Genomic DNA, 13,068 nt, shown 5'->3' on the forward strand with positions numbered 1-13,068 from the left:
AGCTGAGCTCTGACCCGCTGTATCCTACTTTTAAATCCCTTCTTAAAACCCTAAGCTCTGATATCTGTGTGTGAATACAAATGAGTTTCTTTTTAAATGTTTTCTGTTTTATTACTGGTGCCTTTATCCTTTGTTAATTGGTTAAGAAAGGTTTGATATACAGATAAAGCTTTTGTTAGTGGTATAATTATTATTATTAAATGTGTTTGTCTTATTCTCTGAAGGCCTGTAATGCTTCGCTGCTTGCACCTAATCTGCAGATGTGTAAAGATCTGTTGGCAGATAGTGAAGTAGATTGAAGCTGTTGTGTAACTGAGACCCTGTACATCTCTGTCAATCATTGCATTTTATTTTATTCCCTGCGGCGAGCTTCTCACTGAATGTCAGTCGGAGCTCAGTACCTGTCACTTCAGGAGATGGCGGGGAGAAAAGCTGCACTGGTTGTGTGTCTCCTTTTCGGGACCACCCTTAGTTTGGTGAGAAATTGGTGTATTGTGATGAGTTATTACCATGTAATAACTTGATTTAAATATATGTGCAAATCAATAACATTTTTACTTTGGTTCTCTTTTGTTCAGCCCACAGAAAAACTTTCAGGTGAGTGATTTTATTTTTGCAGCGAGTAAAGCACAGACTGGAATTAAGGTCAAGTTTCTTCAACTGTTTGACCTCTTCTGCGTTCACAGATTACGATGTGGACGGTGGACGGGACCTGGACATTTTTGACATAAATGAAGGTTTGCAAATACACAACTTTTCCTTCTCAGGTCTTCTCTCTTATTCAGTGACAAATGCCAAACCAGTTTTCTTTGTGTGTGGACTCCGCAGAGGCAGGACTGGATCTTGCAGAGGGAGACATTGTCCTCGATGGGGTACGTTAATTTAACCGTTTATAATTTCCCCCCCTGCACAATATAATTTTTGTAAAGACTCCTTATGCTCTCTTTGCTTTCATCCACCGCTGCAGAGGCAAACACGGAACTCTATAATAGGGGATGAGTACAGGTGGCCGAAGACGATCCCGTACTACATGGAGGATGACTTAGGTAAGAGTGACCTGGACTCCATGCACATGTACAGTATAGTTTGAGAGGAATACAGATGGATTTATATAGCACATATGTTAAAACTGTGGACTATAATCCGAAGAGGTGATTTGTTACATGAAGCTTCTTAAAGTTGAGAACAAACAAAACTTTGAGTATTTAAGTAGCACATTTTTTTATAATTTAATGAACCCAGTCTTTTTAAAATTCGATCCTTGACCCCTAAGATTCTCATAAACAGCTCAAATACTGTACATCTGCTTTTTCGTGATACAGTGATATAGAAAAATCATTTATTTAATGTAATATTTAATATATTTAAGAACAGATTCCCCCGATATGATGGTTAAAACGAAATCCCATTCCTGAGGAACCTGTCTAAGACATATCTAAATCATGACTGGCAATATGGAGGGGGGGTGGGGTAGGGTCAAGGTCATGCTTGCTGCTGAATGGAGAAGGCAGGTGCTGTAGCCACGGAGGACACCAGGGGTGGAGGGCGTCTCCCTGCTGCTTTCTGAGAGCCCACTCTTAATTTGGCCGATTCAAACTTGTCACCATAGAAGTACAGAAAACAATAAGTGTTAACAGAAACACAAAACATCAACAGGAACTGCTTCACCACCTCAGTAACATTCAATAATTCATTTTGGGACTAGTAAAGTCTTATCTTATCTTATATAACATAATTAAGAGGTTTTATGGTCTGTAGGACTGAATGATGGAAAAAATAAAAGGGTGAAGGCAAAGACGTGTCAACAATCTGATAATGTTCTAACTTGCTGAAACAAAACCTTTACACATTATTGCATGAACTCAGAAATCCTCTCAGAATCAGGGCACGTTCACACCTGAGTGTACACTGGGTGTTGGATGTTCATATAAACTGAACTGGACATGTGAGTCTTGGAGTTAATGGAGATAATCTTCAATCTTAACACGCTTCAATCATTCAACAGGGGGCTTTTATGAATTTACACAAAATCACTCTGAAGGGAATTCAAAAGCATTTTGCAGAACTGATTCCTTGTCTTCTCTGCAGAGATCAATGCGAAAGGTGTGATTCTGAAGGCGTTTGAGCAGTACAGACTGAAGACCTGCATCGACTTCAAGCCCTGGAGCGGGGAATCAAACTACATTTCTATTTTCAAAGGGGGCGGGTAAGGCAGAGAAATCTCTTGGCTTTTATGTTCAGTTTATGACAACACAAGCTGTACTTCATGTTTAAGTCATTAACATTGCAACAAATGTCCAAAAGTCCCAAATGTTCTTTAAAATCTGTTGGTTTTTTTTCCCACCAAAAGATGTTTCTCCTCTGTGGGAAACCGGAAGGTTGGCAAGCAGAGGTTGTCCATCGGGAGAAACTGTGACCGCATCGCCACCATTGAACACGAGTTCCTTCATGCGCTGGGTTTCTGGCACGAAATGTCCAGATCGGACCGTGACGATTATGTCAGAATCATGTGGGACCGCATCTCAGAGGGTATTGAACCTTTCACAGCTTAATCATAAGTGATCTAAACACTGTCCATCCAGGCTGCTGCATTTCTCTGATCCCTTTAAACACACTTTCTTCATGGCTGCATGCGGGTTATTAGAAATAGTCGGATTGAGGAATGTAAAGCAAGGACAGAAACACAAAATTAGTCAAATCACTTCAGAGTTCCGATAAGCATAGTATCTCAGCTTAATTTACCTCTGTTGTCGATAATTCAAATTTATTATGGGCTGCCATCAAAGTATCGAGTACTTTGATATGTCAGCGAGTTTAAATCAGGGCTTCAAACTCGTGTCAGTCGTTGAAAAGGAACTTTTATTAGACTAATTAATTAACAACCTAATAAATCTCTTGAACCACGAAGCCTGTATTTTGAAAAAGGAGTAAGATGCTGTGATGACGAGTTCCGACTGTTTGATGTTCAGGCAAAGAAAACAACTTCAACACCTACGACGACACCACCTCCAGCTCGCTGGGCGTCCCCTATGACTACGGCTCCATGATGCACTACAGCAAAAACGCCTTCCGGAACGGCACCGAGCCCACCATCGTCACCAAGATCCCCGACTTCAGTGACGTCATCGGCCAACGCATGGAGTTCAGCGACAGCGACCTGCTCAAGCTGCACCGCCTCTACAACTGCAGTAAGAGTCCACGAATAATAACTACATTATATCTTTTATTGTCTTTCATGATAAAAGTCTCAACCTACACCACCACTGTTGAATTATTGATTATGTTAAAGTGAGCTGCAGATATCCTGGCTTATCTCCTACATGTTTGCCACATGGAAAAATGTGACTCAGCAAAACATTCTCATTAATGTGTTGTTGATCAGTTTATAGCTGTTCAAAGTCCCTCACCTGTGTGTGTGTGTGTGTGTGTGTGTGTGTTTGTGTGTGCCTCTACAGCTCAGGGTTCCACCTTCCTGGACTCATGTGACTTTGAACGTGAGAACATCTGTGGTATGATCCAGGGAGAAGGGGACCAGGCAGAATGGGTCCGGGTGGCCGAAGCTGCCGGAGGCCCTGACACTGACTACTCCAACTTGGGCAAATGCACCGGTGAGAATTTCTCTGGAAAGAAATTCACCATAACTTACATACAATATACATATATTAAATTAATTGTTGCTTCATGTTTCAGTGGGCTGTCGCACTGCGCATTGAAATAATGTTTAGGTGTTGACATTATTAATCACGTGACATGTGGATCCTCAGGTTCAGGATACTTCATGCACTTCAGCACAGGCACAGCCAACAATGGGGACACAGCTCTGCTTGAAAGCAGGCTCCTTTACCCCAAGAGAGGTTTCCAGTGTCTGCAGTTCTTCTACTACAACAGCGCCGGGCCCAGCGACAAGCTGAAGATCTATGTCCGAGAGTACGACAAAGCCCTCAACGGCACACTGCGCTTCATAAAGACCATAGATGGTGAGTTTTACTGAATCCTCAAATTCCACCTTTTGAATCGTGCCGGTGTAAGGATCAACACATTCTCTGTTTCTACCTGATGTGCTGGAGCAGGAACCCCTCAGGAACTGTGGCAGCTGCACCACGTGAGTCTAGACGTCAAGACAAAGTTCAGAGTCGTCTTCGAAGGGTCCAAAGAGGGCACTGGGCCCTCGACAGGGGGACTGTCCCTGGATGACATCAACCTCTCTGAGACCACCTGCCCAGAGTTTGTATGGCGCGTGAAGAACTTCAGCCATGTCATGGACAACACTTCAGTTAACACACCGATCTTCAGCCCGCCATTCACCTCCAAGGAGGGTTACACATTCCAAATGGGGCTGTACCCCAGTGGAAAGGAGGGCTACCCCGGCGAGCTGTCGGCCTACGCTCACCTGGTGGCCAGGGAGGGGGACGCCGGGCAGAAATGGCCCTGCCCCTGGAAGCAGATGACCATGATGCTGATGGACCAGCACCCGCACATCCTGAAGCGCATGTCCAACCAGCGCAGCGTGACCACTGACCCCAACATGAAGGCAACAGGTGCAAAAAAAAATATTGACTTATTTTTTTACTTTCAAGCACATTGTGGAAGTAACACTTTGGCTGTAATACTGTATTCATACATCCGTTTCAAACAGACTCTGACCAGTTTTTCTGGGATGACCCTCGCAAGGTGGGCTCTGAAGTCACAGACGCGGATGGGTCCAGGTATTTCCGAGGGCCGGGCGCCGGGACCGCCGTGTATCTCACGCACCTCAGAGCCAAGAGCAGGGATTTCATCAAGGGAGGGGACGCCTTATTTCTCCTCTCAATGGAGGGTAAACACACCATATAACCTACGTACTTTGACTGTGTCCAATCATATGACAGATGTGAGGGAGGAGGTGTCGTTCACACAGAGCTTGTTAATGACTCATCCCTCCCACCCATGCAAACACAATTTACAGGACTATATACAGTGATGCATAATTACATCCATGACTCCTGGGCACAACACACTCTGCAATCCAATCACTGCCTGTTCATTTCATGTTCATCAATGCTCCTCCACTTGAATACCATTAACCTCTCTCTCTCCTTCTCTCCTTCCCTCCATCCCTCCCTCCCTCCCTCCAGATGTGTCTCATCTTACTGAGACCCAGCCTCTGCCTCCCACGACTGTACCGCCTCCCACGACAGTCACCTCTGTTCCCAATGACACCACTGTTACCACTGGCCCCACGGGCACCACTGGCACCACTGTTACCACTGGCACCACTGGCACCACTAGCACCACTGGCCCCTGCCTCAACGTGAAGTGTCTCAACGAGGGGATCTGTATGGTGGATGCAGGGAAAGCTGTATGCAGGTGAGGGGATGTAACAGGTCCCACAGGCTCCTCCCTGACAGAACCGGTGCTAATGTTACTGTAAAACTGGATTTTCCTCTGAACCGGAATTTGACTTTACTTAAGGCTGCTGTTAATGTGCAAATCCACACTGTGAAACACCTGAACTCCTCCCAACCAAAGTGGCACATCCTGTTTTACATCATCTCACTCTGCCAATGTTAAATATACCCATTACATGCATGTAAGGTGCAAATTATCTAGTATCAGAACTAAACTACAATGTCACTATAGAGCCCATACCTCCGCCAAGGTCCAGTTATAGATATTAGTCCCCTAAATGTGATCAGAGCAGAATAGAATATGTATACTACAATTACCATTAATTCAATGATGAAACTTCTCAAACATAAAACAGAGGAAAATACGGTAATTGGCAAGTTAAATCTCCACCACTCTTCCCTCTCTTCAGGTGAAGGGTCCTCATTTCAAAAGTTTAGGAAAAATGAATCTCACATTGGATTATGATGACGTTTTTGGAAAAAGGCATTGGGATATTAGCTCTTGCAGATATAAACTTGTAAACTTATTTACTATCATGTATTGTCCTGTTTATTTAATCTGTATAAAAATGACAGCGTGTTTCATTCATCTGAACAACACATCTTTTTGTGATTTTCTGATGCTATAATCTAAGATGAGTCCTGATAAAAGCTCCTGTTTTCCACCACCAACACTTGGTCATACCTGAACGTCTGATCTTGCTCTGTCATCCTCATCGTTTGTTTCTCCTCTGTTCTCCAGGTGTGCGGTGGGCGATGACTGGTGGTACTACGGGGACACTTGTCAGAACAGAGGCTCCGTTATGGATAAAACCAACCTGGCACTGGCCACTTCTCTGTCTGTACTGGGAGTCATGCTGCTGGTCACTATTGTCAGCGTCATCTGCGTGAAGAAGAAGTATAAGAAAAAGGGTGACAGCAGCTTCATCATGACAAACGTGCACGCCCCAGATAAACCGTAATCGGAGACACTGAACTTTGGACAGAAACTAAAAAGTCGACTTAAATGAAATAAATCAGCTGAATATTTGTGTATCTCATACAGCAGGCTTCAGATTCAGATCTGACTCAAGGGCCTCAAAGGTAAACCATCAAATTCTATATCTTAACATAATCTGAGAGTGCCCCCTTCTGGTCATTCAATGCCAAAACACTTAGAGCTATGCAAGAGTATTATAGTGCTAAATAAATTATTTTAAAACAAAAAGTTTCACATGAATGAGTCTTGACTTCACATTTCAACTGCACAAATGATTAAAAACAAGTCCCAGACGTGATGACTTATATTCACAAATTTAAAATTTATTATACCAAAGACAGGAACATTTGTGTTGTCACTTTTCCATGTAGATATATTTGTTTGTATTACTGAACTTGACACAGTCATGCCGGTGATAACAGTTACTGTAGGAGGGAGGTGATGTGGGACTAACATTTTCCTGTGGGTGTTCATGTATGTGTGTGTATGTGTGTATGTGCACGCATGCAAGTGTGCATGCAGAAATCCGTCTATTAGTGTTTATTAGATACAGTAATGTCGTATAGCATGGAATGCTGGGTTTTCAGAACTGCAATTGCACATTAACATTTTGTGTGTATGTCTGTTTTTCGTATTTGTGAGTCTACTTTGAAAGATAAAGGGGAGTGACACCTCCATGACAGCAAACTCTTGGCGAACCGCACATTATCCTCCCCACCGTTACAACTTTCACCGACATACAGGTACGCAGCTCCTTCAAAAGCATCAGTATACAACATTTCTCTTATTTACAATCATTGGAAAAAAAATAAACAATAAACAAAACAAAAATCACCATTTCTCTCAGAGAAGATTAGTAAAAGTGACTGAGTCACCATAAAGAGTATGCAACTCCTAGGAGTTAGTATTTAAAACTTCTACAAAAAATTTCTATGCCATTTTCCAGGCCAAGAGCCATGATTTACTGAAGAAATACAGTATTTTAAGTGCCCTATCTACAACAGTTAAGTGTGGTATTACTAGTGCACCATTCAACATAGTTCACTGACCATAAAAAGATTATGTGTCTCTGTTTTTAAAAAGTTCTTTCAGCAACTTCTCTGCTTTCACATTGAAAGATATGGTAAGTTCTTACAAAACAAACAAACAACAAACAAACCATGTAATTGTTATCAATATTAACAAGTGCTGTGGCGAGCTAATGCTATTGCAAAGAGACTAGTGTTGATTACATACTCGGCTGGTTGTCTCATGTAAAAAACAAAGAAAAGGTTCCAGTCTGTGAGAAGGGCACGGCCGCGTTCTGCTTTTTCAAGAGGGTTGAGTATCGTTAAAGGGCTCATTTGCTTGTTGTATTCTAGGAGTTGCTTCGGTAAAAACAGGAGGAGCAGTTACAGTGCATGGTTCTCCAAGGATAAGGCTGTGTAGAGCTGGAAGGCTTTCATGTGCATGTTACAGCCTCTCGAGGAATCTCACTTCGTCTGTGACCACATTTGAGGGATATCAGAGCGGTTGGGTTGATGTCGGGTCGTGTGCATGCTGCTGCTGCTGGAAGGGAGATGAGGCTTTCAGTCCCTGCTGCTGCTCAGAGGGGGGTGTCGTAGTAGTCCATGGGCTGATCGGTCCCGGGGGGCTTTTGCTGTTTCTGCTGATGCTGCTTCATGATTTCCTTCACCTCCTCCTCCAGCTCAGGGGGGATGATGAACTGGTCGTCTGGGTCAGGCTGGGCCGGCGCTGTGAAGTAGCCGCCAGATTTCTTCGAGGGGGCGTCGGCAGCCACCTCAATAAGATTGTGACTCTTTTCTTGGCGTGCAACGGACCCGTTAACCCTCTGCTTAGCTGCTAGCTTTCCTCCGTCTCCGCCTCCTGCTCCGACTCCCTGCCACGACTCGTCCCTCTCCAGTCCGTTCTCGACGTCCCCGAGGCTCATGTCGACGCCTTCGTCCAGGGGCTCCGGGGTGCACGGCGGTGGCGGAGGTGGGGGAAGAGTCAGCAGGGCTGGCTCCTGGCTGGCGGATGAGGGTAATGATGTTTGGGGCGATGACGAGGTGGAGAGCTCCGCTTTGAGGCTGTGGATGTCTGCCTCTACTTCCACGCGGCTCCCGTTGGAGAAAACGCCAGCAATGGGCTCCTCGTCCTCGCTGTCCAGCCCGTTGTCCGACAGGGCGCTGGAGAAGGTGGCGCTGGAGAGCTGCCTCTGGAAGGAACCTGCTAAACAGGCAGGATGGAGGGCACAGCAGCTGCGGGCAGAGGGCAGCTCGGACCCAGGGAACAGGTACTGACAGGGCTGAGAGGCCGAGTGGGCATGCTGGTGCTGTAAGGACAGCGCGTGGGCCGGGTGGTGCAGGTGGAGGTGTGGATGGTGGGACTGGTCGTGCAGCAGCACCAAAGAGCTCTGCGGGGGTTCGTCGGACGAGGCTGTGGAGCCCACCTCGCTGCTCATCTCGCTGGTGCTGATCTCGCTGCTGATTTCACTGCAGGAGGAAGGGGGCACCGGGAGGGAGCCGTCGGAGGGTCGCTCCTTGATGGCAGAGGAGGAGGAGGGATAAGTGCCCAGGCCGGGGCTCGGAGGAGGCTGGGGAGGCTCAGAGCAGCAGCAGGAGCAGCAGTCTTCACTCACGCTGAGCTGCACCACGACGGCGCTGAGGCTGTCGGTGCAACCGTATCCCTGCGCCAGCGTGCACAGCTTCTTGGCAGCAGCCAGGCCGTCCGGGACGTTTCGAACAGCCTCAACAGCCTCAGTGGGAGACACGGTATCCCACAGGCCCCGGCTGCCCAGAATGAAGAACTCATCCTGGGACGTGAGAGTGACTGTCTGCACATGGGGACAAGGGATGACGGACGGGTAGAGAAAGGAGTAGCCCATGATTCTCGTAGAATCGGTCACGCCATTCACCTTGTTGTCCTAAGGGGAAAAAAGTATAAAAATTAGTATAGTGCTGACTAGCGTTGCAAAGGGGCAGAAAGTTTCCGGTAAATTTCCGTAAACTTTCCGTAAACTTTCCATGGGAAGTAAAGCTCGGGAATTTTGAAAAAAAAAAAATACGCAAATAAAACGCTGAGCGATAAAAACATCATTCAAAACTCTATTTTAAAGATGTATGGAATGCAGCACACGCTGTACGTTGAATTTCAACCCTCCACTGTGCATTCTTCCATCACATGCACAGATAACTCCCAGCATCCTTCACTCTACAGCAGGGCTATTGAGGCCTGCTGTAGAGTGCAGGACTAGTCAGGTAAGTTTCGATGATATTACTGGGGAAAACATATTAGCATGCTGATTGAGGATTTTTCATCTGTTCATCTAGCCTATTTTCATTAATTTATCCATCAATTGTAAAATATTTTTACAGATGATTCCAATTGTTTGGCTAACTATTTATATCTCTGGTTTTGCATTAGTTTTTTTTACAAACTGTTTTCTCATCTTATTCTACAGAACAAAGCCACGTGCACTATCTCATGTGTGGAGACATTTCACCCCATCCAATGTAGAAGGAAAGGCTGTGTACATTTGCAAATACTATGCAAAGACCTATGTTAAGAATGACACAACGATGCAGAAGCATATAGTCAAGTGCCCAAAGTTTCCTCAGGGCTCAAATCAGCCTATGACAAAACAAAATGTTTATATTTATGTCTTTATATGACAAGTTAAATACAGTTAGTATAAATTACCCACAACATTTCCAGTTTTATTCCCGTTAATTCCCGTTAATTCCCATGGAAAGTTTCCAACTTTGAATATTCCCGGAATTTTGCAACCCTAGTGCTGACATTAATACGCTGCACATTAATTTCCATTGGCAAACAGTTTGCTTCAAGGATCTTTACCTCAGTGATGATAGCCCTGTGCTGTCGGATCCTGCGGTACTCCTCCTCCAGCCCTATGTTGTGAAGCAGGGACAGCGACAGTGGCTTCCCGTCACGGCACAGAATGGCCTGGCACTTGCCAACGTTCGCAGCTGTGAGGGTGAAGCAGCCGCCGGGGTCGGTGGGGTCATGGCGAATGTGACACAGCGCTGCCGAGCCGCCCAGTTTCTGACCAGCGGTCCCGAGTTTCCTTGGAAAGAAAAAGAAAGAGAGGATTATTCTCTCCAATATAGAAACATGAACACGGCCACATGTATATGACCCATTGAGCGCTTTGCGTACCTTTGCATGACTAGGAAGGTGTTGGTCATGTAGTCCTCCTCACTCTTTGTCTTGTGTATTTCTTCAGCCAGCACGTCGTTCATTGTGCACTGCAAAAGGTACGGCACCTCCACATTCCGGTCCCCATCGAACACACCGTACAGGGCTTCACGACTTCCACAGAAACTGTTTACTGAAAGTGCTGCGACGCAAAGTCTGAGGAGAGAACGACAAACAGAAGAGGGACGTCTGTAAGGTTTGTGCTGTCGTATGACGAAGACACACCAACGGCTCTGCTCCCACTGAGAACACAGCGCTTTCTATCTTCAATTTATTGGACTGTACAGCAGAACCTGTTTTGGCGTGTGACTATACATGATTCATGATTTCAATAAGCACTGCTTCAATACAGTCTTGAGTCATCTGGCTTTCACAGCGCTTATTCTCCAGAGGTTGGGATTAGTGAGGCTTCGCTGGTCGAGTGTGATGGCGGTTGTTGTTGTTGTTTTTTTTCTCTTTTTCATTTGAACTCACTTGTTCTTGACGCCCGAGGCCTCTGTGTAACCATGACTCCACACAGCAGGCCCACCAGATGCCTCGTTCGACGAAAAGGTTGGAGGCGGATCAATACGGAAGCAGCGGATATTACTGGAAGACAACAGAACATGAGGGGGATCATGAATGCTGCATTATGGCGAGGCATAAAAAATGCATATAGGCTAAATATATATGATTTTTTGAATAACTAAATCACAGCTTGTGAAAATAACAGGTTGTAGTCACACGAATGGATCCAAAGACGTCCAGCAGAGAAACAGAGACTTACTTTAGCTGCTCGAGGGTCTTGTGGTCCAGGTTGAGACGAGGGTTTCCGGTCAGGTCGAGCTCCTGAAGCTTGGGCGGCAGGTTCTCCGGGAGTGTGATCTCGCTCAGTTCATTACAGCTCAGATCCACACACTGACGAGAAGAGGGAAAGATGTCAATCACCACAGATACATATGAGATCAACGGCTGGTAGAGACACGCTACTGCTTCAGGCTTACTTTCATCTCCATCAGCTGCATGACCTCCGGAAAGACCTCGATGGCGTTGGAATGGGCGATGAGCGTGTGCATTCGCCGGCAGTTCATGATGGTGGTGGGCACGGTCTTCAGCATGTTCCCGCTAAGGTCCACCTCCTCCAGCTCCTCCAACTTGGCCATTTTACTGATGGATGAGACAAAGCAATGGGTGAGCCGAGGTGTTTAACATAGAGAAGGGCTTTTTCTTAACGTCAGTGGATTCCGACTTGTTTACATTAACACAAATAACATCAATGAATCACGTGTCCATCCATTCATTCCTTCTGTCAGTGGCTTGAAACTCTGAAACGATCCTGCTGTGAGCTGTGTTTCACTTTTATCTAACTTATTAAAAACTAAAATAAGTTAAGTAGTCATCAGCTGGGGCTTAAAGCTCAATAATACATGAGGGATTGCAAACCAACATATACAAAAATATTTTAGAACTACTTTATTCACTGAAATGTACAGCACAACAATATAAATTACATCTTTGTAAAACAGTTGACATTTTTCACTATTTTCTGACAGTTTAAAAAATCTTTGATAAAATAAATAGTTTAAACATTCACTAAAATAATGAATTTGTGATGAAATTGTTTTATAGTATTAACTTTGACGTCTTTACCTAGCTGGGAAGGTCTGGAGATGGTTGTATGCCATGTGCAGAATTCGTAGATGTAAGTGGCCGGTCAGCATGGGCACACACTTGTCCGTCAGCCGGTTGTTGGTGAGGTAGAGTTCCTGCAGGATGCTGTGGCTCTCCTCTGATAGGCTGGAGGGTGGCAGGTGCTCCAGCTTGTTGGCTGATGCATTCACGCATCGTAAGCTGAAGAATGGAAATTGAACATGTTTTACCTTCTTGCAGAGAGTGGACATTAAAATTGAGATGAAGAGTCTTCGGCCTGACTTCCTACTTTTATGATTCCCATTAAAACACTCCCCTCTCCCATCCTTGTAGTGTTTTTCTTTTTTTGCCATCTTTGCCCTTGAGCATCTTGCTTGCCCTCGATTAAAAACCCCATTCTGTCCCTCATTTTAATTTTCCCTATGTTTAATCTTATTGTCAGATGTAGAGTGCATGATCTGATTAAAACAAAAATGAATTCCACACGATGACTGATGCTACCTGTCAGATTTGAGGAACAGGTTGCAGGGCAGCTCCACCAGTTGATTGTGCTGTACGTCCAGAACCTCCAGCAGAGGGCGCTCCACTCTTTCAGGAAGCTTCTGCAACTGGTTATGTCCTGCACTCAGCTTCCTAAGACTGTTGCTGCAGAACAACCTGCGGCATGAGGAGTATACAGATGGTCAGGTCAGAACGAGAACTTCAACAAATAAACATATGGATGGACAGACAGATGGATAGACAAATAGATAGATAGATAGATGGAGAGATGGAAAGACGGACGTACCGATAGATAGATAGATTGATAGAGAAAGACAGATACATAGTTGCAGAGAGAGAGAGAGAGAGAGAGAGAGAGAGAGAGAGAGAGAGTCA

The 13,068-nt window shown here is 45.1% G+C and overlaps 2 protein-coding genes across 2 annotated transcripts in view; one reads left to right on the top strand and one right to left on the bottom strand.

The window, feature by feature from the left end:
* The first annotated feature begins 416 nt into the window (after positions 1-416).
* mep1bb (meprin A subunit beta b) lies at positions 417-6,349 on the top strand. The gene is made up of 15 exons (XM_061084616.1): positions 417-494; positions 579-597; positions 687-737; positions 829-872; positions 968-1,046; positions 2,089-2,206; positions 2,351-2,529; positions 2,970-3,188; positions 3,456-3,608; positions 3,765-3,977; positions 4,071-4,538; positions 4,637-4,816; positions 5,115-5,172; positions 5,260-5,346; positions 6,130-6,349. The coding sequence occupies exons 1-15, from the start codon at positions 417-419 to the stop codon at positions 6,347-6,349; spliced, it is 2,166 nt and encodes a 721-aa protein (XP_060940599.1).
* Positions 6,350-6,668: 319 nt separating this feature from the next.
* Positions 6,669-13,068, bottom strand: part of phlpp1 (PH domain and leucine rich repeat protein phosphatase 1) — a 45,431-nt gene continuing 39,031 nt past the window's right edge. Inside the window, exons 10-17 of the mRNA XM_061083793.1 lie at positions 12,694-12,849; positions 12,193-12,393; positions 11,547-11,709; positions 11,330-11,460; positions 11,038-11,151; positions 10,525-10,719; positions 10,204-10,432; positions 6,669-9,271 (exon numbers count right to left, since the gene is read on the bottom strand). Of these exons, the coding sequence (XP_060939776.1) occupies positions 7,952-9,271; positions 10,204-10,432; positions 10,525-10,719; positions 11,038-11,151; positions 11,330-11,460; positions 11,547-11,709; positions 12,193-12,393; positions 12,694-12,849 (2,509 nt within the window). The 3' untranslated portion in view covers positions 6,669-7,951. The remainder of the gene's footprint in view (positions 9,272-10,203; positions 10,433-10,524; positions 10,720-11,037; positions 11,152-11,329; positions 11,461-11,546; positions 11,710-12,192; positions 12,394-12,693; positions 12,850-13,068) is intronic.

The sequence above is a fragment of the Limanda limanda genome, chromosome 13 (genome assembly GCF_963576545.1).
Source record: "Limanda limanda chromosome 13, fLimLim1.1, whole genome shotgun sequence".
In the NCBI taxonomy this organism is placed as follows: Eukaryota; Metazoa; Chordata; class Actinopteri; order Pleuronectiformes; family Pleuronectidae; genus Limanda; species Limanda limanda.

Bases quoted from the DNA above. Each gene is read 5' to 3' on its own strand.
- mep1bb (XM_061084616.1), top strand. From the start codon at position 417: ATGGCGGGGAGAAAAGCTGCACTGGTTGTGTGTCTCCTTTTCGGGACC. The intron at 3,609-3,764 runs GTGAGAATTTCT...GTGGATCCTCAG, and splicing joins CAACTTGGGCAAATGCACCG to GTTCAGGATACTTCATGCAC. The intron at 3,978-4,070 runs GTGAGTTTTACT...GTGCTGGAGCAG, and splicing joins CTTCATAAAGACCATAGATG to GAACCCCTCAGGAACTGTGG.